Source organism: Lepisosteus oculatus, chromosome 16 (assembly GCF_040954835.1).
Source record: "Lepisosteus oculatus isolate fLepOcu1 chromosome 16, fLepOcu1.hap2, whole genome shotgun sequence".
NCBI lineage: Eukaryota > Metazoa > Chordata > Actinopteri > Semionotiformes > Lepisosteidae > Lepisosteus > Lepisosteus oculatus.
Window position 1 is genome coordinate 3,776,393 of NC_090711.1, and position 24,715 is coordinate 3,801,107.

General features: G+C 41.9%; 1 protein-coding gene across 2 annotated transcripts; it reads left to right on the forward strand.

The window, feature by feature from the left end:
• The first annotated feature begins 20 nt into the window (after window positions 1-20).
• On the forward strand, window positions 21-24,342 carry rbbp8l (retinoblastoma binding protein 8-like). Of its 2 annotated transcripts, XM_069179517.1 has the most exons (16): window positions 21-461; window positions 1,740-1,822; window positions 7,302-7,426; window positions 7,787-7,829; window positions 8,757-8,852; window positions 9,288-9,400; window positions 10,178-10,253; window positions 10,794-10,963; window positions 11,475-11,527; window positions 11,947-12,044; window positions 12,296-13,013; window positions 13,618-13,723; window positions 14,249-14,307; window positions 15,232-15,349; window positions 20,200-20,296; window positions 22,763-24,342. In XM_069179517.1, exons 3-15 carry the CDS (start codon window positions 7,360-7,362, stop codon window positions 20,283-20,285), a joined length of 1,803 nt encoding a protein of 600 aa, XP_069035618.1. In that variant the 5' UTR covers window positions 21-461; window positions 1,740-1,822; window positions 7,302-7,359; the 3' UTR covers window positions 20,286-20,296; window positions 22,763-24,342. The 2 variants fall into 2 exon arrangements, with proteins under 2 accessions (XP_069035618.1, XP_015220508.2); XM_015365022.2 differs by lacking the exon at window positions 1,740-1,822.
• Window positions 24,343-24,715: the final 373 nt, after the last annotated feature.

Consider the following 24,715-nt stretch of genomic DNA (forward strand, 5'->3'; position numbering starts at 1 on the left):
AGCACCCAAAATGTTTCTGGATTGAGAAACGTGACACGTTCAAAGTCCTCGTGCAGACCAAATTTACGTTTGAAACTCCCCTAACCAAACAACTTCCCAGGGCCCCGATTCAGACCTTGAAAACTGTTTGAATAGTTTTTTTGCTCTTTTTCCAAGGGTGGAAGTGAAATGAGCTATTTGGATTTGCTGGTGTCACGAATCCTGTTTTGCCAGTTTTTTAAGATTACTGCAGAACTGGTAAAGTTACTTTGAACAGGCTCTGCCTCAGTTCCAGTTGTGTGCCGCACTGAGGCCAAACTGCTCTGACAGGTTCTCAGAGACACACGGAGCTGCTTGGGTGTGTGACTGTGAGTCTGTGGATCTTTTAAGGTTCTCCGGGCCTTTCTTTTCGTCTTCCTTAAAAATGAATGGAGGAGTGGACCAGAATTTTGGAAAAAACTAACCAAGGGGAGAACTGTCAGGTAAGTGAGCCATATTTATTTTCTTCCCCTCTCCTGGAGTAGACCAGTCCAGTCTGACAGCAAGTAGAAAGCTCACGTGGACCTAAACTCTGAACTGTGTTGCTGTTAGGAAAACAGTGGGGTTTAGACATTTGGACACAGACCTCCACAAGGAAAGATCAAACCATTCTGATAGATGCCCCAAACTCTAATTTAGTAACAGATGGTATCCTTCACAGTGATAAAGGGGCTAATAAGACCACAAACCTGAAACTTTGAAGACTTGCACTGTCCTGTAGTGAGAGAGGATAATCTTTAATGTTTTTTTACAAAAATGACATCTCCGATTGTTTGACTCTAGAGCCCTGGAAAGTTAGAAAAGTGTGTTTTTGTGTTAGTAGCTGCGTGAAGTAATGGTTTGGGCACAGGATTCATGACTGGATGGTTATGGCTCTGACCCTGGGTGGGGTAATACAGTTTTGCCCTTAAGCAAGCTACTTCTCTTGGATTGTTTCAGTAAATTATTCACCCATACAAATATAATGCACTTATCTAAATAAGAATATTTTTAGTGACAGATGTTTTGAGATTGGATGGGTTTTCATATTTACATTGTTCTTAAGACTTTAGACTGAACTAACTCAGCATCTGACACAGTTATGAATCTTGAATTAGAAACCCCAGGCATTTCAAGCAGAAACCATCTTTATTGACAAAAAAGACAAAAACTTCAAAGAAAATGGCTGATTCACTGAAGAATCATGGCATCAATAATTCTATGTTTAAGAAAGCCAGAAAGAAACAATGGGTTTTGACTGTGCTCTTGTGAACACTTGCACTCTAGAAACCATATGCTGTTTTAGGGTTTAAGTAATGGGTAAATGATGTGTGGCGTTTAACTTTTGAGGGGCGTTCAAGAAGGTCTAGCCAGGCTTAAAAAGAGATTAACAGATAGGTGGACGCTTTCTATGGGAAAGGCAACTCTGAATGCCACTGTGGTAAAACTGATACAATGTATAGACATGTCATGACAGTACTCACAGAATTCAGTCCTGGAATTTTGACAAGACTCACTGCTGCATCAGGTGCATCATGCTTCATTGGAAATTCGAGATATAAAATCAATAAAACAATTGATGAACAAGTTATCAGTAAAAACTTAGTGGGGTGTATCCTTTAAGAACGAAGCCCATGTCCATTTCAGCACGTACAGGACTGAAGCCCCCTTTTCAATAAAAAAAAATAGCACATTGCTTATAGAGAGGCTATGTTTAATAATAATCCCTTGCTTTTACATAGCGCCCTTCGTCCCAGTGGATCCCAAAGTGCTTTTCACAAGGGGAGGACTGAGGTCACTGAAGTGCAACCCCACCCCAACCCAGGTGACACACAGCCATCATTCATAAAAACATCATTTTTGTTTTTATGAACACTCCCATAGGGTCTTTAATGTCTAAGTAATGACGCGCACCCCCTACGGCACCTCCTTCACCAGTCACCCCACTTGGGGTTTAGACTGGAAATTCTGCACCTGGTCCAGACCACTAACAGCATGATACATGATTGTACTTGGTGGGTTCTCATCTCATTTTGCTGATGTTACAGGTTTGAGGTTTGGAAACCTTCAAAAAGAGAAGAAAATGTTCTGTCACATATTCAGACATAATATTTTACCCATATTACAACACTTAATATATGATAATATGTTATGCAAATGTGTTTGGAAAATGTTTCTTGGGCTTGTTTCCTTCACAATATTTTCAGAACACAAAGGTCCAAGCTGACAATGCAGCAGTGTTGTTAACATTCTATTTTATGTGTGGCAACATTGCAAAAAATGTTTGTATGACATGCTTTATAATGTTGCCATGATGCTATCTGCTTAGCTGGAAAGCTGGTTGTCTTTATATGAGGCATGATGCAATAGTGCCTATAGCAGTAGCACTGCCTTCTCAAAAAAAGACATAAATTTGACCCTGCAGGATGAAAAGAACTGCCTGGCTTTTATGGGAGGTGGAAGGTGGTTATTTTCTTCTGATGTTAAAATGTCATAATGAGGATGTAATTTCCTTGGTTCCAAACAAGGAGTCTATAGGTAGTGAAGCTTAGGATTATGTCGGTTATTAGTTTAGCAAGATTTGAAATGCCCAAGATTTAGGTAATAAAATAATATTTTGCTCACTAAGAGCTAGGTCTCACGGATTCCCCACCTATCCTCCTACGCCAGCGACACTGGCTTTCAGGCTCCACAAAACATTATTTGTTCCCATAGTATCCTGAATTGTGGCTGTGCAGTGCATATAAGAGGAGGAGAACCTGCGCCACAATGTTCTGTCCTACGTTGCTGCAGACCATTCTGTAATGAAAGGTGCATTTCAATGACTTGTCCTCAGGTTTCGGTGCTGCAGCAGATCCCATAATACAGCCACAGTCCCTTTCTCGTACAGCTTTTATTTACAGTGTAGTGCGTCACTAGTATGTAGTGTGGCGAGCCACATTCCACGCATATTGTTTAAAGGAGTTTAAAATTAGCTGGGGAAAGAGGAAACTGTCTTAATATTTTAAAAAACATATTCATCCATAAACATTTCAATAAGCAATAAACCTGGTTAGTTCCAGGAATCTGCTAAAGAATGTTTTAAAAGCAACAACAGTGTGATAAAGGCTGATGAAACTGTCCCGAGAAAATAATCAATATGTAATAAATAAATACTTGCTCATTAATGGCCAAATTGCTTGCTAGTCTGAAATTAAAGAATCTTACTCACATTAGAATGATTCACATGGTCAGCTCTTGTCACAATGTAGAGAGACACATCAATATCATGTATCAGTCGGTTATTTACTAAAAATGAAACATGTTTGGTTTCAGGTATGTTTGAAGGTGTGGCCCTGTAACAATAAAACAGAATCGTAGAACAATAAGTGGAAAAGGTCTCCTTCAGGCTAGGATGCAGCAACAGCATAAGAGTAAACTAACTGGTAAGAATTATTACACAAAGCATGCACCTAATTCAAAGTAAAATAAGCTTTGTGCTATAAACAAAGTGCAAGTTAAACATAAACAATATTAGCACTCAATTTACTATCTTAGCTGTTTAATATTGCAAGAGCTTGGTGTTACATGGGCCGTAATTCCATTTGTCTTACTGAAGAAATAAATATTAAACATTTCCTCAAATGTAGCCCAAAGAGAATTTCCGATTGTATGTGTGCTGCTGAGGTATGGAATGCAGGCACAGCTGGATTAGTGAGGACTGTGTACAGTTCAGATAGGAAAATACTAATTGAATATATCAGTCATCACAGACCAGGCTGACTCCAGAGAGCTTTTCCACAGGGATTTTACAGTGATCACGTCTCAGGATCCAGCTGAGCAGGAGACATTCCACATCAGTACTTTTAAAAAAATACCAACATGCATTTGAAGGCTGAGGAAGTTGCACATTTCCAGAATTCCTTTTATATATTCAATTTATCCCTTCATGTGAAGAATTTCTCATTTTAACCTACTGTATTCATAGAGAAGGGTGTTGTAATGTATGAGAACCAATAGCCTTCCTGCTACAGGTCCAGAGCTCGAGCCACGTTTCTACATGTCTGGACACCGCCTTTGTGTTGGGTAATGCAAGGTGTACAACTGAATGGTGTGCCAGTTAGGCAGGAACACAGTTTCACACCTCCTGTTAATGTTACTTAGGAACACAGTTTCACACCTCCTGTTAATGTTACTTTCTTGTTGAGCTTTTCTATGACTGATGCTGAGTGAAGGGTTACACTCAGGCTTCTAATAATGTGTACAGGTGTACTCAAGTGGGTCAGATGGATCAAATTCACACATCCTGTTGTGTTGTGAGGATTTGCATAAATTGTAGCTAAAGGGAGATGACTTCACTGGCAATCTCTATATTGAAACTGCACGTCTTTTGAAAGAATAAATTCTCATTCGCTATGAGCTGCTTTTTTATTACCTAATTGAAACAGCACGCATGCAGATAAGAATTGCAAGTCATTTTTTACTTAATAGCACTATGGGTAAGTGGGATCCTAATCTATTGACACTGTTAGAGAACATGCAGAAAGGGTACACTAATTGGTTTTATCCCTTAAAGAGAGGGATGTTCTGCAGTCATTACAATACTCTTGACAAATGATCAAATTTCTCTTCAATGATGTGTAGTTTAACCTGTGAGCCTGTGCAGAAAGATGACAAGTTGAAGAAACTGTGGCATGCACACCGGGTAAGATTAGGCACTGAATGCCCAGTCACTGCAATGAGGATTCAAATGCTAGTCTCTCGTTACAAGGCTTCAGCTACCAATTTGTAGGAGGGGATTAACGCCTATAGCTCAGCACTCGGCAGACTACTAATCTAGTAAGAACATGCAGTTTCTTGTTTGGAGCGTTTGATACAGACATTTAACATATCCTAACTTGTTAAAAGCGGCTGACGTTTAAATACAAATCAAGAGGCTCACACCCTCAGAAAGTCTGCTTTATCACATTTGGGAATTTAAAAATGTTAGTGATGTTACAGTGCCCTATGCATCATACACATGGAGTCAGAGGCAAAGACATGCATACTATAGGCAGAAATTCTACTTTCCTCATTACATGCTTTTGTATTGGCTGTAGCACCACTATTTCCTGAACAACGCCTGTCTCTTTAGGGGAAACACAGAACACAACTCTCCCCACTTGTAAACTTGTTAACAGTGTCAGGTATTTTATATGACTCAGAAAGTATGATGACAGGAGAAGGAAAGAAACCTCTTTTTGGGTTACCAAAATATTTTTTTCTGATGTTCATCCCAATTTTACCATAATAACCTATATTTTATACAGCACTTTTCAGAGCGCATGATCATTGTATGTAATGCTTCCCGTTTTCTTTTCATCCCATCCTTGCTAACAGAGCACTAAGCTTTGAACCAGTTCGGCTAAGGCTCATTTCCTCTAACCAGTGGAAATGTAGTGAGGAAGGCAGACTTTCCTCCAGTGTAAGTGTGTATCACACAAGTAGCCACTCACTGTTTTACATACAAAGAGCTCCAAAAGGACTTATTGAAGAGTTGGTAACAGCTCTAGGTGAACACAGCGTGAGTGCGGCACTGTCATCTGGACAGCTAACTCAGGAACAGCCAGTCCAAGCAGCTTCTTGTCTACATCTTTGACACCCCTTGAGTGAAGGTTTTCACTAAAAGAATAAGCATTGCAGAAATTCATTAAAAACTCAGAAGGACACCATTTAAGGCATAGTATGCTCCAGCCACGCCTGTTGGTAAACCAACACTTTTATACTGTGGTAGGGACACAGTTCAAAGACCTGAAGCACCAAAATAAGCGTAAAGCATGGAGGACTGTGACAAACCGACTGGGAAACCTCTGCAAAGGACATTTCTGCAGTTTAAACATTGCTGTGAAAAACTGCAGAAACCACTGAATAAAAAAACTGCCTTTATTGCTTTGCTTTGTGGTTTCCATCGCCTTCACCACTGTATATAAAAGCTCAAACCGAAGCTGTAGCATGACAGTTCAACAATTAGGATGTCGCCCATTAAGGTTACCTAGTGATTGACCAAGTCTGTTTTAATTTTTTTTTAATTTTGATGTCTGCATGTAAATTTAATACTAATGAAATGATCCTAAATGTATATTTAAAGCTGTGTATCATCTCTCTGCAGAAAGAAAGACATTTTCTGGGCTGACTCACTTTGGTATACATGATAAAACAACTTACTCTTAATGTATAAGAAATACTGTTAACTTGCAAATAATATTGCCGTAAGTGTTTTTTGTTCAAAAACTACAGCAACATGTTTCAGGCAGCTTCCCCTACATAGATAGATCACATACATTCTTCAGAGACACCTCCATATCTCCTCTTTCTACATGTGCTTCTTCAACAGTGCCAGCTGAAAAGAGTCTGGGGATTTTAGTTTTAGATTTTAGATTTACAGTTTGCTTCAAAGTTGATTTTCTTTTTAAATGATCACCTTTCTTTTTACACCTTTAGAAATCAACCATTTGTGTCATGCAGCCTGACTTTCTTCTTGTACTTGAAAAAGGTCCATTTTCCACTTCCGAAAGTAGCTGTGAAAATAAAAACCACTCCTTTCTGCTCCAAAAAAAGTCAGCCTTAGGCACTTTCCCAGAAACTAGAAAGGCTGGTTCAGTTAATTCCAGCCTGATATGGGTTCAGCTTTCTTTGGAGCGGTTATACACTTGCAGGTACAAGTTTTGGACGACAAAACTGCTCTTTAAAAAGACAGGGATGTGCATTCATATTCTAGGGCTAATGAAGAAGGCAGGAGTGGAAACCCATATTAGAATTATTTTCTGGGTGGACAGAGGCTTGGCAATATAAGTGCAAGCTCTAGTTTTATTGCAGGACTTTCCAGGGCTTGAAAACTTAATTCCCTGAATAAATGTAGTAAGAAACAAGTAGTGTTGCACAATTGGCAGAGCAAAATGTCTTCAGGGGCAGTACAGGACTTAGTCAGTCTTGGCAAAACAGCAACTGTTGTGACTTCCCAGGTGCCTGTGGGCTTGCAGTGATGTCAGGGAGAGACATCATCAGGCACTGACTCTCCTATAAGGAGCTGAGGGGCTCATATCAAGCTCAAATGATGAAACCTCTGTGGGTGTGCAGGTTCAAGGAGCGGCTGGCAGGATGAGGAATCATTTGTGTGAGCTGAGATGGAAAGAACATGTTAAAGCAGAAATCAAACCAGTTGTGCAAAAGAAAAGCAAAGTTTTACTAGAAACAACAATAATCTACTGTTTCTCGTAGAGCGAAGCTTCCTTGGATTGTAAACCTTTTCGAATATTGTAAATCGTTTTATTTTTTGTGCGATTTAGGAACCAGCAGGCATCTGCAGAATAAACACTGCTGAGACCCTATAAGTGGTTTTTAGACATGGCAGCAGAGAACTTCGATGATGTGCTGAACAAGCTTCGAGACTTACATGACAAAGAGATAAGAGGTACCCCCTTTGACTCTTTCCTGGTTTCATATCTTTTTTAAAGGACCATAGCAATGAAAATATTTTACACATAAAAACCTCCAAGCTTTATTAGAACACTTATGCTAGTGGCTGGCTCGGGTAGTTTGAGACATGGAATTTATAATGTTAAGGACCAGTGTTTGATGTACTTCTGGTACCAATGAGGAGATAGGCATCCCATTTTGCCATTGTCAGTTTCTCAAGAGTGACTCTGGTGACTATCTGCCTTGAATTACTTCTGGGTTTGATGTGATGCTGTTCATGAACCACCTTCTTCTAACTGGTATCTGAAGTGCCATCACTGCATGTCTATACTAACTGTTTTTTATCGTTCACTAGCCTGGCAAGAAAAAGTGACAGAGCTCAATAAGGAAAAATGCTGGTAAGTCCTGAGACCTCTGTGTAATGAAATGAGTTATTCCATATTGTGTGCAAGGATAATGTAAGAGCTGCCTCAATTTACCCTTCATTAAGGTGAGGTGTGCTGGAGGAGTCAGTATACCACACCTTCACCTTAATGCACTCTCTTAAGGGAGCAGCCAAGTTCTTTCAGTTCAGTGTAGGGAGGTACAGCTCCACAGTACCTTGACACTGCATCTAAATACCTCAGCTATGGTTCCAAATCAGCTGGCACAGCTGCATTAGTCCTCCAAGGCAAGAGGGCAGTGTGCAGGGCATGCATCTTCTGAATGGGTAAAATCCATTTCAGTAAAAGAGGCATGGGGTTTTAGAATCAGGTTTGCATAGAGAGGATGGCTGGTACATGGGTTGGACTATTTAAGTCATTTTTTTCTAGACGTTTTTCAAATCAAATACAATCTTGCCTTTAAACAGTTTGTGATTATAGTAACAGTAGAATTTTTCTGTAGTCCTAGAATCTTCACAAAGGCGACAACCTCCCTACAAAATGAAAGTGGTGAACTTTATGTGGTTCGGAAGGGCAACACATTCACATTATGGAAACTACCATGTGGTGCATGCCTGGTTGTGCCTTTTTCTTCATCTTTTTGCTTGAGCCCTTGCCCTAATGTTGGCTTAGTTCATTCTGTTAGGTTACACCATATGGTTTCACCTACAGTAATGAATAAAGGGAATTAGGCCTGTTCATCCCATTTGCACAGATCTGGGTTACAAAAACTGTGCCTGTCACGATACTGGCTTGGGAGCTAAAAGTTATACTATTTATTACAATTCTGAGGAAATTCTTTGCTTCCTTACTTGACAATACTTTGATTATCAGATGCTGTTTCAGTAGTCATAAACATATCAATAATTTAATAATCTAATAATCTATTTATTGGGTAAGCAGTGATGCACAAAGAATGGATGAATTGTTCACCAAGAACCAGCAGTTACGAGAGCAGCAGAAGATACTCAATGAAAACGTGAAGCTCTTGGAAAATAGGTGAGTCTTCTTATTTCAGTTCTCAATTATTCACACGGTCATAGTTTAAATTGCATTTTTAAGTTCTGTCTTTACCTTTGCCCAAGTTGGTGTTTTGGTATGAATCCTCCACTCTCTTGCAAAATATATCTTGTTAGATGACAAAAGTGTATGGGTATATACTGTGTTCTTGTCAATGAAGGGGACTGGGCTGAGAGAATGTCCTAAGCATATTCTTAACATAAAAGTGCCAAAAATAATTGTTTAAGGTCTATTTTCACCTCTGTATGGAATTTCATTTGGGTGGAGTGTGATTATAAATAAATGTAGAATGAGAATTGATAGAAGTCCTCACAAAGACACCAATGCAAATGGGTGTGTTTGCCTGCACTTGTGCATTCCACTTCTTTGCTAAACATGTTCGAGACTGACTCGTCTGCCTTGCAACTCTTCCAGGTTACGAGCAGGTCTGTGCGACAGATGTACAGTCACTCAGGATGTTGCCAAAAAGAAGCAGCATGAATATGAAACATCTCAAATGCAGAGTCTGCAGCACATCTCCATTTTAGGTACAGTTGTCATTTCAGGTAGATTCCTGTTCTTTCATGTAGTCCCTAAAGTAACAAGCTGGTAAGGTGGCAGTTTGATGCATTTCAAAGCCATGATTACACATTAGTCTTACAGTATTATTTACAGCACCTAAACTAAACGAACAGAACGTTCTGCTCGGGGATCAGCCAGTAAAGGCACCTGTTCTGAGCACAGGTTGAGCTCTATGATCCAGATGTTGTGAGTTCAAGCTGTGGTCAGTAGCCTACTGTAGCATCTCAAGGCCCAGTTAGATCAGAGCTGGAAGTAGCTGGCCAGGGCTCTCATGGATATGGAAAAGATTGGACAAAGCTGTGACCCCTGTAGTTTCCTGTTCTTGTGCAGGCTTGCCATCAGTGAAGGATGTGTGACTCCACCAGTTGGTACAGGACCACTGAACCTTTAGATTAGTGTGAAACTCCAGATAAATAATTGGCAACTACATATAAAAATAATAACAAGAAAATTATTCCTTTTTCTCTCTCTGTAAGGTAGTTTGTAGTCAAAGAATCCCAGCTTGAAGTATTGGCAAGGCAATAGAATTGCTCTACTAAAAGTGCACTGTTAAAACTTACAAAACACGATAATACAACCATTGCAATCCAACAGCCAGGGGAATGAGATGAACCGTGCTTGGTGACAAACATTCCTTTCCTGGCGCTGTGCCCCGTGCCTGAGTGAAAGGTGTTGCTGTGAGAGAGAAACCCTGTGAAAAGTTGCCTGGCTCACTTTCCAGCACCTGTTGTCCTTGTCCACAGTGAATGAGATGACCATGCTGAAGAAGGAAAACAAGAGGCTCCTGGAAGAGGTCAAGAACCTGCAAAGTATGCTGAAGTAAGTCCCCCCCCTCCCCAACTAAGTGTGCTAGAAAGTTCTTGCCCCTCCCCCAACAAAGTGTGCTGCAGTAAGTCCCTGCTGGATTTTTACATGACTGTGTCACAGTCACACAGATGGCACACATGCACTTATACATCAGGTGACCCACTTCATCTACCCGCCCGAATAATGTGCAGCAGCAACTCTGCACCAGCAGCCTGACTATTTCAGGTAGAGAAGTGAGAAAAAAAACTGCTTCACCAGCTGAAACAAGATGGAACTTCAGGGAGACCACATCGTCCAAGCCCTGAGTGAAATAAGTCCAGGATAGGTTAAAGGAATTCTTACAGTCCGTGCTACAGGATCTTTGATGGCCAGGTTGCCTGGACCTGAATCTGTATTGTCTGTATGTCTCACAGTGCGCCCAGTCACCATACTGGGACACAGATTGGGAAATTCTGGTCCAGGGGTCCAACCAGGAACACCTGCAGGCCCGGGGCTGCCTGTTAGGTTGTCTGATTTTTTTAGGTCTAGTCGTTATTATCTGTGTCTCAACAGCGAACAGAACGGCAAATGTTCCACCGCGTCCACCCCAGACGCAAACCTGTCACCAGAATCTGCGGCCGTGCTGCCTCCGCTGACCTCTGTGAAGCAGACAACAGAGGGTGCTCTTCCGGGACAGCCCATCTCCAGGAACCCCGAGCAAAGTCGACAATCGGCTGGTGACGGTATGTGTGATCTTTCCATTTTTTTCCGGGCAGGATACCCTAAGGCTTTCGAAAAACAGAAATCTAGATGATCCTTGAGCACTTCCTTCAAGGAACATCCCTTAAAGTGTCTTTAAGGGATGTTCCTTGAAGGAAGTGCTCAAGGATCATCTAGATTGTGTGCTTACACATGAGTTAGCAACGGCATGATTCATTTTTTTAACCACATTAAAACAAGGAAGGAACAAATATTTATCAGGAACTGTTCCGGTATATGACAGAGCTTAATACACAACATGTCAGATCTAAGAAATGATCCCTCTTTTAAATATTTAGAATTATCCACAGGTTTGTAAATTACATAATATTATCACATAACAAGTATTACAAAACAATAAAAGAACATACATTGCTAGCACTGATACAATATTGTTTGTACAGATAATTTAAACAAATCTACAAAGCCCTCTGTTAACATACTCTTTGGACTACGGTTTTCTAAAATCCGTCCATTTTTGTTTCAATTTTGTAGATGGTGCCCATCCTCTCAGAAAGCTGCTTAACTGGAATGGACAAGACACTCATGTAAGTATTTCATGGTTTTCATAGTATTGTTTGTCTTGTTCAGATGTTGTAAAAATGCATCACACATTAGCTGTTATTCTAAGCAGAAAATCAGGTTCATATAAATTCTTCAGAAAAAGATTAGTTATTAAGAATTAGATGGCTGTACTTTCTTTTGTATCCTTTATACAACACTAAATTAAATAAATTCCTTGAAACATATATCTCTGATGGTGTAATCTTTTTTTTTCTATTAGATGCATTCAGTTCCAATGTTCAGTTCAGTTAAATGCATTCAGTAGGAACAAAAGTGAGGTTTCAGACAAGAAGAGGCCTGTGGGCTCCTTTAGGAACAGTAGGCAAAGCTGCACACAACTCCGTCCTTAACAACCATCTCAGCCTGACTGTCCCTGTTTGTCCTGTCACTGCACCACGCCCAGAGGATGTCCAATACACTGCACAGCACCATAGCTGTGGTGTCTCCGGGTTCGAGAGAGGAGAGGAGTAGTTCCCAGGGCAGTCCAGGGATCGAGAAGAGGTGAGAGAATTGGGAGGGTGCCTTGGCTGTCCATCCGCTGTGTTGATATCGTACAGTGCTCCTGAAAGAGCTACTTTAGCTGGTGGATCTAGACAGGAGGATTCTTGTGCATCTAGATTTCTGTAGATAGATAGAATGTGTGTTATTATTTGGAAGGCTGTGACGAAGCAAGGATTTTCAGCGCTTTGAGTCCAATCGAGAATGCTCTGAATGCGACTAAGGAGACGGCATGTGTTTATCGCCCCCTGCAGGGCGAAGAGAGTGGAAGTGCGGGGGAAGTCGCGCTCGCCCCCGGCGGCGACCAGGAGGGCCGCTCCGTGCGCGAAGCCGCTCCACCAGGTTCACGCGCCCGTGCCGTTCCGGCCACACGTCGTGGACAAGGGCCAGCACCTGGCTTACAGCTGGCCCGCGGGGGGCCCGCCGGACTGGTTCCGCGCTCGGGAGGCGCTGGACAGCGGCGTACCGGTGATCGACCTCTTCGGCAACCTGGTGTACATGAAGGACTACCACCTGGACCCCAGCCCCCGGAGCCTGCTGGGGAAGAAGCCCGAGCCGGAGTTCTGCTGGTACGACGGGAAGGCGGCTCTGTACCGTGCCTCGGCCAGCTCTCTGAACAAACTCCCGCCGGCGGAGAGCAGCCCGAGGGAGGGGGGGAAAGCCAGGGCCAGCCTCGATCAGAAACTGGGAAAGCTGGTCAGCCCTTGCCAAAAAACCCTGGACAAGCCGCTGGACCTGTCGGAGCGCGGGAAGTTCCGGCAGCTCAGCGAGCCGGCCGAGGAGCCGCCGGAGGAGGTCGACTCCCAGGCGGAGAGCGACGGCCCCTCTGGCGGGAGCCCGAAGGACGCACAGCCCTCTGCGGCAGATCCTCCGCTGCCCACCCACGGCTCCTCCAGCTCAGATCAAGCTCAGTCCCCTGCGGCAGACCACTGCCCCCCACAGGAAGAGCAGGGAAAAACAGCTGAGCAATCAGTGAGTAACCCTGTGAACTCTTAATATAATAATACTGAATCTCACACTTCTATAGCGCTGTTCTGGACACTCCACTCGAAGTGCTTTACAGGTAATGGGGATCCCCTCCACTACCAATGTGCAGAACCACCTGGGTGATGCGACGGCAGCCACAGTGCACACAGTACGCTCCCAACACACCAGCTCTCAGTGGGGAGGAGAACACAGTAATTAAGCCAGGTCATAGATGGGGATTATTAGGAGGCTATGATTGGTAAAGACCAGGGGGGGCATTTGGCCAGGATACGGGGGGAACACCCCTACTCTTTTTGAGAAATGCACAGAGAGGCAGGGCTTTGAATTTATGTCTCATCCAAAGCACGGCGCCCTTTTACAGTATAGTGTCCCTGTCCCTATACTGGGGCATTAGGACCCACACATACTGCAGGGTGAGCTCCTCATTCATGCTCTCTTCTCTTTTCTTCTTCATTTTACGAGTGCAACCACATTACAAAGTGAAGATGTCAAACAGCCCTGGATTCCTTAGGTTTGATCGACACATGATCATGGCAGTGATGGTGTACCTTGTTTTCATTCAGAAATTGATCTGGTAATTTGCTTCCAGGATGAAGCTGAAGAAAAAGAAAAAGAAAAGGAGGAGACAAGTCCCATAATATCCATTAAATTTTCACCAAATGAACAGAAAAGCTTAGGACTTTCACTTTGTCCAGGTACACAATTCTGCATATTGTGCAAATGTTAATGTATCTTTTGCAGTGTTTAAAGCCATAACATGTTGGCCTTCCAAAGATCTTTTTTTAATACGATATTTCTTGCACGCATTCTGTAATCTGTATTTTAAGTTTGCTGTATCTTTGAAACTGGCAGTTCTTTTTTTATTTCAGTTTTTCATATTTGTGGTATTTTGGCACAAATTGCATTTAATTTTTTTTTGTTCTGGCACAGAATACATTTCATTTTATTATTTTTTTACTTCCGTAAGCATTACCTTATGCCTTTGATATTTAGTAAAATTTGTCTTTCATGGTTTCATAATGTTTCAAGTTCTTATAATACAGTTATTAATCCAGGGTCTAAGCAATATGCTACACATCTTGAGAGCTGTCAGTCCACTTGTTCAGTTTTTATTTGATCTCACAGAACATTAAGGTTGCGGCAAGATCAGCTCTATATGCCAATAAGAAAAAACTCCAGTTTACTGATACCTGGTGGTAGTCATGAATCTGTCTTTGCAGTGGTTGTCCTGGAGGCCCTGAAAACAGAATCAGAGGACCACGATTCTTCAGACAGTGAGGTTAGCATCGCAGTAATCTCACTCCAGCCTCGATCACTTAATCATTCCGCAGGCCCGGAGAGATTGTGCGAATGTTAAACATATTCAGAATGACAGTCGTGTTTTGAATTTTGCATGAGAGCGGCTTGAATTACTGTGGGAAAATCTTAATTACAAGTAACGTCGACTCTGATGACAAGATATCTTTTTTTATAGAGCTGCGTAGGATTTTCAAGCCAGGGTACGTCAGTGGCCAGTGTGTGTAGCCGCTAGTGTGAAGTTGAGATCAGTCTGCCAAGGCTCTCTTGGTTTTCCAGCTTGCAGCTTTGCGGTCTTGTCAGAGAGATGTGCCACTCCCACAGCCAGCTGGCACTCGCTTTGCTGTAGTGCTCTGTGGATCTGCCACCATGGGAAATGACATACAGTATGGCTCTAGAAGTGGGCGTGGCAGATGTATGCATCCACATGTCTCATTCTCTCCAGACCAGGACAGCAGTAAACCTCAGAGAGCAGAGAGTCTTAAAACATTTTTTTTAAAGTATCCATTTTATGTGTGCATATGTGCTGGGGGTGTAACACAACATAGCTTGTAAGCGACCTTTATGACTCATCTTGAGTTAGTTTTGAAATGCTGAAGGGTGGTTGAGAACACGTCTGCTTGAAACAATGTCAGCTTCTCCTAGAATTCTAGTAACTGGAGTATTTTCTAGGAATGGGTCTTTGTAAAGATTTCACAGAACTCCCCTGCACTGTAAGCTGGGCTTGTGAGTCTGCAAACACAACCCTCAAATAATGTTACAAATCATGAACTCAATCACCACTGCCCTTTGCATTCATTCTAATTTCTCAGTGATTGACATAAAAAAGCACGTGGTACCTGCAGCTTCTGCAGATGGAAATGCTGTTCTAAGTGCCTTATCAGCTATATGTGTTGCGTTCATGTAGATGACGATCACGTACGATTCTGAAAGCAACCAGGAAATGCTCTCTGAAGACACTAGCTCTCCCAAGAGAAAAGAGAACATGAGGAAGAGGAAAAGAGGCCCAGCTGAGCTTAAGGAAGGTAAGGGACACACGTTTGCCAATTATCTCCTAGCAAAGGTAGTGGAGTCAGATCTGCGAGAGATGGACCTGCTATGAGGAGTGAAGCATTGGCATCTGGTTTTGGGTCACCAACAGCCACTGTTGGGGGCTCCCATTCATTGTGCACTTCATTCTGATCGTTGTATTCCACATTTCCACATCTTTCCCCTTCTCTTTTAAACTGTGGAATCAGTGATTGTTAATCACAATTCATCAGCCATTGTATATCAAGATTAATCGGTGATCAAGATTAATCATTTTCCTTCCATGCTCTTGAGAATCAGTGCTAGTTAATCGGGATTAATCGGTAATTATTGATCACGATTAATTGTTTATTTTTTATGCTCTCGAGAATTGGTGATTGTTAGTCAGCGTAAATCAGTGATTATTAATCAGGATTAACTGGTTGTTGCTTAACTCCACAAATCCCCTCAGATCACATCAGAGCCACCGCTTCTCAGACTGTAAATCCAGCAGTACACAGAGGGGAGATTTAGCACTGGGGGGAGGTCAGTGCTGCTCTCACAGACACCACTGCATGCTCACAACTGGCCCACCAGACCCAGGGACCAAGTCAAGCCTTTCCTGACCCAGTGCCACTCGGGCAGTCATGTGTGTCACCTACAGGAGTCCTGGGAACAGTCAGCTGGCAGCATAGCTCTGGGCTGTGTCTGGTTTAGAGGCTCAACAAGCAGCCTGAAGACTGCCTCAACTGGTTAAGCCACTCAGGAGCCCTTTTCCCATTTTTTAATCTGTTTAAACAGTACGAGGGAAACTCTTTTCCCCCGATGGCACAGATTCACTCCACTCCGCAAACGTTAAAGAGGAGCCACACCTCCCGCCAGCACAAACAGGCAGAAGGGTTGTCCGCCGTCACGCGGACTCGCACACGCCTGTCGCCTCGCTTGATTAATGAGAACGCCGAAATATGAGGAAAGATTGCAGGCTCCGCGAAAACAATTTCTGGGGCTCTGTCAAACACCTGGGCTATTTGCTCTCGCTAAGTGGTGTACACACTGCCCAAGTGTTTGCCCAAGGTGATATAACTGCATCATGAGAACTATTGATAAGGCAAGTTAGCTGATCCGAAGAAGACTGAATGCAAGAAGGGGGCAATAACTTGTTCTGTGGTTTGCAAGGGTCGGCTCTGTGCCAGTGAAAGCATTTTCAGACTTATGTTTGCACAAATATGCCTCCACTCCGAGTTCCTGCATGGGTTATCATAATTAGTCTTGATTGACAACTCCCGCCCCGTTCTATACAGCAGATCCCTAGATACGGGGATGTGTTTCATACAGACCTTGTTTAATTTTAAGAGTCTTTCTGTAGACGCGGCTGTTTGTGCAGTCCAAATTGCTGAAGAGGGATTTCCTATAGGTTACCAAATACTGGAAATCGACCCCGATAAGAAGGCTGTTGGAAGTACTTAGTCCACATTTTCTCATGCAGAGATAATATTTGTTCTGTTAAAGGTAAGCTGCTGAAGGACACAGTCTTTTTTTTATTCCTTCCAAGGACAATCACATGGCGAATTAACCCTTGTGCTGCCATATCTACAGGTGTCCTAAATAACTCCCAGACAAGCCCTCCACACAGCAGCAGACTTTGCTCTAGTTCAAAATATTGTCATGGAAACCTCGGTGCTTTCCACACCCACAGGTGACTGGAGCTTGTCCTGTTGTGCACAGACCAGTGTCCTTATGTCTGTATAAGCACATGTGCACGGGACCAGAATTTTAAAAATCCCTCCACAGAATAACTTAAATAGCTGGACCACTATGAGCACCATTCCCTGCTTGAACAGGGCGTGACATGTATCCTGCTAGGCCCTGAATTCTTTATTCTTATTTAAATTGTTCTTGCAGCATAGCCTTTGGCTGAGGTGGTGATCAGAGCAATGGTTTGTGGGCTTGAACTACACGTTCCACTGCTTCCACCAGTATTTAGTTTTGAGGTCTGTAGGTTATTCTGTCCCAGGAAGGTTATGTGTCTTAAATTGACATATACATGTTGATATGTCCCTCCTTCCTTCCCTGTTCTGTTTTAATACACAGACGCTTACATGTTCAATAAAACAGGCAGCATGCAAACATACACTCACAATAGCACATTAATAAAAGACACTCTGAACTGTATAAATAATTCAGCATCTATTTACAAAAATAGTAGTTAAAAAATGTCATTTATGCGATACAATTGTTATAGTGGTCTGAATGGATCTAATCCCAGATCCTACGTCAAGTTATAATGAACACTGAACACAGTTATGCTGATGAAACAGTGGAATAGATTAATACTCTTCATTCTGTGGAATTAATGTCTGAGATTTGGTTTCAAGCACAAATCAAATCTGTTTAGGTCGGCCTGAGCCCCCAGAGGAAGCCTCATTTGACATACAGGGGTTTCCAATATTTGGCTAATGTTTACAGGATCGTTCACTTATCCTGACCAGTTTAACATTTTTTAAAGAATTTCAGCACTTGATGAAGTAAAGTGACCTGCTGTAGAAAACCTGCTGGCCCTCAGTGAATCTGGTCTGTGTATGTATATGTATTGTATTTTTGATATGATATAATTCAAAGATTCCAACAGTGTTTGATTCCTGTAAAAATGTATGCATGATAATTTTTCTCTTAAGTAGAGTGTACTTCACTTTTCATAAGCTCTAGGAGTCTTGCGTTCTCAGAAAACCTGGGAGAAATTCCTCTGTATGGCAGCAAATGCAGGAACAGGTTCTCTGTTACTTTGTTATTGTGGTTTCCAAAGCAAGAATGAAGAAGCTCATCTGGCTCTCTGAGTGACAGAGGCCCAGACACACTTGAGGTGAATTCAGTCAGTTGTGCTGCTAGTCACGGCCGTATCTAAGAGCAGCATTTCATCTTAACAGGAAAGGGAAATACTGTATCAGTTAACAGCAGTCACATTATCAGACACTGAGTTCATGATCAAAAAGCTTCACACTAATGGCTATCTAACCATAACAGCTAATATATGTAGTATCAATTGACTTATGGGGGCCCTCTACATGCTTGACATCTTTCAACACTGACAGTCATTTTAGTGCTGCCTGTATTGTCTCTCTCTTGCTATCAATTCCTCATTTTCAGGGTATGTGCACTGCAGCTGTTTAAATATTCATCAGGCTCTTTTGGTGTAGGCTGACTGTGAAAGGCGAAACTAGGCGGAACTGGTTTTCTCTTTTTATTTCCAATTACCAAACCAAATGTATTCACAGGGGGCGACTTTATACTTCACTGATGGCACAAATTCTCAGTGCTGTTTTGCACATGATTGGTGTGTCGGCTCATAATCCTTCCGGTGATTTGCTTTTTTTTTACTATTTTTAAAATAATTCAGCATTTGATCTCACCCGATTTGGCATGCCAATTGTGTGGATCTTAAGGTGCCACAATCCATGCAACTGCACACATTGAGATTGAGGGAGAATGAGGAAATGTGGGCAGGTTCCTCCGACCCACCCACCTGCGAGACAGTCATGATTTAACACGTCACAAGCAATGCAGTCCTGCACTGCCGATTACAGGAGAGACATGTCCCTCTTCTGGCAGTACTCCATGCCTACAAGTGCCAGGGGTCTCTGTGTTTGCTGAGAGACAAGAGAACGCTGGTCAGTTAATCCAACCCTATCCTCTGTGGTGCACAGTGTGCTCCACTGCTTGGGAATTTCTGTCTCGAACCCGTGATCACAGAGCTCAAACTGTGCAAGAAAACCCTGACCATCTATCAGGTGTCTCGCATCCTCAAGCACCAACAGCTTTTTTCTTCAGCTTTTAGCTCCTCCCCTAACCCTTGTCTCCTCCACCGACAATATTCAGCTCCTCTCCAACAAAGCTCAGTTCCTTCTCCAATACACAGCTCCTACTCCTACCTACAGCTCCACCCCCACCACACAGCTCCTCCCCCAATACTCAGCTTCTCTCCCACTGCTCAGCTCCTCCCTCTGGATACATAGCCCCTCCTCCAGCCCACAGCTCCCCCCCACCACACAGCTCCTCCCCCAATACTCAGCTTCTCTCCCACTGCTCAGCTCCTCCCTCTGGATACATAGCCCCTCCTCCAGCCCACAGCTCCTCCCCCACCACACAGCTCCTCCCCCAATACTCAGCTTCTCTCCCACTGCTCAGCTCCTCCCTCTGGATACATAGCTCCTCCTCCAGCCCACAGCTCCTCCCCCACCACACAGCTCCTCCCCCATCACACAGCTCCTCCCCCACCACACAGCTACTCCTCCAACACAGAGCTCCTCCCCCATCTCACAGATCCACCTCCAACAGCAGTGAATTCCACTATACCAAAAGACTGGTGTCCTTCCATGGGAGAATTCAGTTACAGGGGTCCCATGAGGTGCCGAGATTATAACAGTCTGTTTCTATGAAAACTCAACATACACACACAAACAGAATTTGCAGAATTTATGGACAAAATTAACTGTGCATGAACACTGTCACCAGTGTCACATAGGATGAGTGAGTTGTTATAACATATCCAATTGCAGTTTTTATAAAGTATTTTTGGCAAGACCTTAAATTTATGGACAAGCCAACTAACGAATGTGTGTTGCGGTTTATTTGTTATACAAGCAAAGGATTGCAAGGCATTAATTCATAATAACACTCTTGTATCCTCAGGGAAAGGCAACTCTTCTGTTACAGGATTTTAAACAGTTCAATAAACTAATTGCTGAACTAATCCTTAATTGATTAATTTACCCAGGTGCTGAGGATCACTATTATAAGGATTAGCTGGAGCAAAGACTGCTCTACACATTGAACATTATTTTGACTGCATGTTGTGATTTTAAATCTACAGTTTTGCACAGCCGGTTTCCAAGAAAGGTGAAAATGAGTGCCTCCCTGATGCAGAGCAGATCTCCCAGTGACAATGAACAAGGCTAAACACCGGAGAGGTGAGTGAGAGAGAGCACGGCTGCGCACTCAGATAAGAGAGCTCATTTCTGTTCCACAGCCAGTAGAGGGCGCATTGACTACATCCCAGACACCGACAGTAAATGCTGCACCACACATGAACGCTGTGGTTTGGCTTTTCTCGTTCAGCTTCAATAACAATATGAATGAGATTTCTTTCTCTTAAGAAAAAACGAAAGAAGAAGTGGATGTTCAACTGCTTTAGTAATTGAGCAAGGTCCTGCACCTCATTTTCAGTGGCAGCAGTCTATCCATTTCTCCAGGGTCATAGTGCCCTGGGGCCCAGCAGGAAAGCACAGGACACAAGGTTGGACTGCAGCCCACGAGTGGACTCACAGACAGATACAGTTCAGAGACCCCAGTTAATCCAGCTGGCATGTCTCTGGGAGCTGGGAAGACACTGGAGCTCTGGGCAAAAATGACAAGACCATGCAATATCATTTTTATGGATTGTTTTGCTTGTGGGCCCTTTTTAGGGTATGGAAACAGCTGATTCCAATGTTCAGAAGAAAAGAAGTACATAAATAAAAGAAAGCCACCCAATGACTTTCTATTTAGCATAGGACAGCATAGGACAGCACAGGACAGTAATCAATGATTTAAGCTTACCACAACTTAAAAATTCCATAGTGCGTTTTGTAGCCTATAAAGAGCTTATTTGGAGAAGGTTTGACCCTCTTGTCATCAAAAATAAGCAATAAGCAAGCATTCTTGTTATATTTGCTCTGTTTATCCGTTTAGTCCTGAATATTATTTCAAACCACAGAGATCTTAACATGCCTAATTTTTTATTTCTAATCACAACCATGCAGTATATGTATCGGGAACAGACTAAGGATGTCTGTAAACCTTTTTACTGACCACAATGTTGAAGGACTGAGAAAAGTCTTGCAAGATGAGGAAAAACGTCTTTAGGTAAATTAAAATTCCCGAACTTTTCGTATTTGAAATTTTTATATAAATACGGGTTCAGTATGCCGGAAATAGAAAATCATATTCTCCAGTCGAGTTGTCTAGGTGTGCATGTAACATTCAGTATTTGACAAATCATTCTCATTGTCTCTCCGGTATTGCAACGTCAGGCAGGCTAAGAATAGCACTGAAATATAAACCCTTTTATTGCCTGTACCCATTGTTAAGGCCCTCTGTGCTCTGAGCTGGTAATTCTAGTTTTACCTGTTCCAATGTGCTGCACCTACAGTTATCAAATAATGTGCATTTAAGCTTTAATAAGGGCAAGTCTACTATTATGGCAGCAAATACAGCCAAGCACTGTTTTCTGTACAAATACAGGTGCTATGTATCTAATGTAACATAACTGATTATGTTTTGTTTTGCAAATAGTGTTTCCCTTGAATTCCAAACCAACCAAAGAATTTATGATTCTGAAGAATTGAACATGCATTACCTGGTATAATTTTAGACCCAGGGGGAGCACACTGTTATGTTCTGTTGTTTGCATGTTTCTTTGTAACTTTGTAACTCTGTTGTATTTTGTGCCATGAAATGTAATTTAATTGATAGACATAGGGTAGTTCAGCTATTCCACAGTATCACCGCAGTACCAGGATTTCCGATAAGCTTTCAGCCCCTGAGTGAACATGAGCTGGACTGCAAACTCTATGCCTGCACACAGTCCTTTTGCAAATATAAGTCTGCCCTCTAGTGGATCGGAGTCTGGGCCTTTGGCTTTGTTTCAGGTCTAGTTCCCTTTCTTTTTACAGTAGGTAACACCAATGAAGACAACAAAATGATTTATGAGATAGGAAGCATTATGGAAAACTTACTTCCAGCACATCCAGCTCTGTAGTTCCTGATACATTACCCATCAGCACTCATCTGCAGGCTGCAAGAGACTCAGCTGCAAGAGCATTCTGCCAAACAGCAGCTGGATGTGACACCTTTCCAGTGTGACATTCAACTATTTAGAAATGTCTTCTTAAGGAACACACTGATTGTATCACAAATCATGGACGCAGGCACAAAACACACATTTTCATGATGCAAACCAAGCCTTCTGGGTGGTTTCTGATGAAAAATCTGAGCACAGATTGAATAGTTTTAAATTTACTTCCAATTGCCTTCAACGGGAGTGACGTTGAAAGAAGAAGAAACTTAATTCATATAAAATATGATCTTATATGAATATAAGATCTATTAAATATATCAATGACTAATTAGTAATAAACACATTGTTATAAGATAATATGAGTATATGCTATCATAATACATATCATAATAATTAATATGATAATCATATATGTATATTTACATAGAAAAAATGAAATTTAAGCATGAAACTTAGACAGCTGCCTGTCATATTTGGCTCACGAGAGAATCTCAGCACGTCTTGTATATGCAACTGCGTGTGGGGGTGTGTATTGTGTTTGCAATTACATAGCTACCTGCATTGCTCTAAGACAACCTTCAATTCTTTTGTTTTGCAGCCACAGTCCCAAAAGGTAAACATCTTCTGTGCTTCAGTTTTGAAACAACACAATATTTTGAAGATTACCCTGGGATTTATTTTCTTTAATAAGTCATGATGCCAGAGATCTCATCTGGGACATTTCCTTCTCCGTCTTCTTTGAACTCTGTATCAGGAGTTGCTAAGGTTCGAACAGTGAAGGTGCATGCAGTTCAGAGTTTGAGATGGAATTAACAATTGAATGCTGGATATAGTACTATTTTGCTGTTATATTCTAGATACTTAAGTTGTACGATACTACTGTACATTTGAAAACTTTGCAAGAAGCACTTTAGGACTTTCTCCATTCAAGAAATGTGCTACTATTTGCATCTGCATGACAATCATCTTGGCAGAATAATGTGCTCTGAAGCAGCAAGAGACAACGGGAGCTGTAAAGATCGTTGCTTTCAGCAGAGCATCCTTGGATGTAGTGCCAGGGTGAAGTTTGGATGTATACTGTACAATAATTGGTTCACATCTTTTTGGATTTGTAACACAAAGGCATTGAGCTATCATTACTTTCCTCTGGCTCTGCTGAAAAAGGTTACATCCTTGCTTCGCACAGACTAGGGAATAGCTAAAGACGCCAGACTGAGCCCAGCTTGAAACTGAAGTCAGAAGTGAAAACATTTGGTATTTTCCAGTTTCTTTCATTTTTGCTGAAATCCGATTGGTGCAGGGAGATGGGGAATCACCCCAGAACCAGACCTGTGGCCATCACACTGTAAATTCTACATTTTTTTGTCATCAGAAGGCAGGCTGGGTATTTTAAAAACTTAATTTATGCTTTGTTCAAATGTAGGTGTGTTGAATATGTTTGTAATGTCATGCCGTCTGCAAGTCCAATGATAAGCATGTCCAGTTGATGCATTCATGGAGCCTTGGTACCTCGCAATTAGTCTATATTTGCTTAACTCCAAATACTTTACACTGTACAGTACAGGCACTCTGAATCATGCACCCTAACATGCTTATGGATGTGGTGTTGACATCTAGGTATTAAACTTACATGTTCGAGTAGGGAACTGCGTCACTGTGCATTCACTGCAGGGACATTAAGGAACACGTTAAGGTTAATTCCACATTGAACATAGAAGAAGCACATGTCACCTTCTCACCTTCTCACCTGATGAAAGCTCTACAGTCGAAATTGGCATTTCTTCTTCCTATTTTTCAGCAGGAAATTAACCTTTTTGTGTTCCTCAAAACTTACAGAATAACCACAAAAGACCTTTGAGGGCTTGAATAACATTGTAGTGTTAGGATATCTGCCTTTTCAAGTGTTATCAGGTAGTACAGTATGGCCTAAAAGTACGACGAGTACAAATTCATTTTAAAACCGAGTGGTCCAGACAGCTACAACCAGACTTCCTAAAATCACTGACAGAAAGGGATCAGACTCCATGATACAGGCAATGTCTCTTCTTCTGGCACTAAAAGTTGATTTGCTTTGCTACATGGGCACAAGCATTCTTGTGTGTCCAGAAATAATGTCTGTGTTTTTTCTTAATGTGTGCACACTGCAGTATATTAATATATGTTTTTTTTCTACCCTAATTTGGCCCTTTGTCTTTCTTTTGGTGAAAGGAGTACATTGATAAGCATGCACTAATTATTTTGCTTCAATGTTAATCTGCAAACATCTGTTAAAACATTGTTACCCACTTACCAAGATCTACTGTTCCACTTAGCAAGATCTACTGTACCAATGTCAATATCGCTTTCACAGAGCAAAAACTGATATTCTTAAAACTTAAAAGACTATATTCAGTCAGAAACACTCCCACTCTCCAACTCAACGTTTACATGTTCCTCCTCATCCCACACTCACTTGTCTTACATGAATACACCAAGTTATACAGCATTTGAATTTCCATCTATACATTAGCCTCCTCATATTTTCCTCCGACTTCTTGAAACACTATATAAA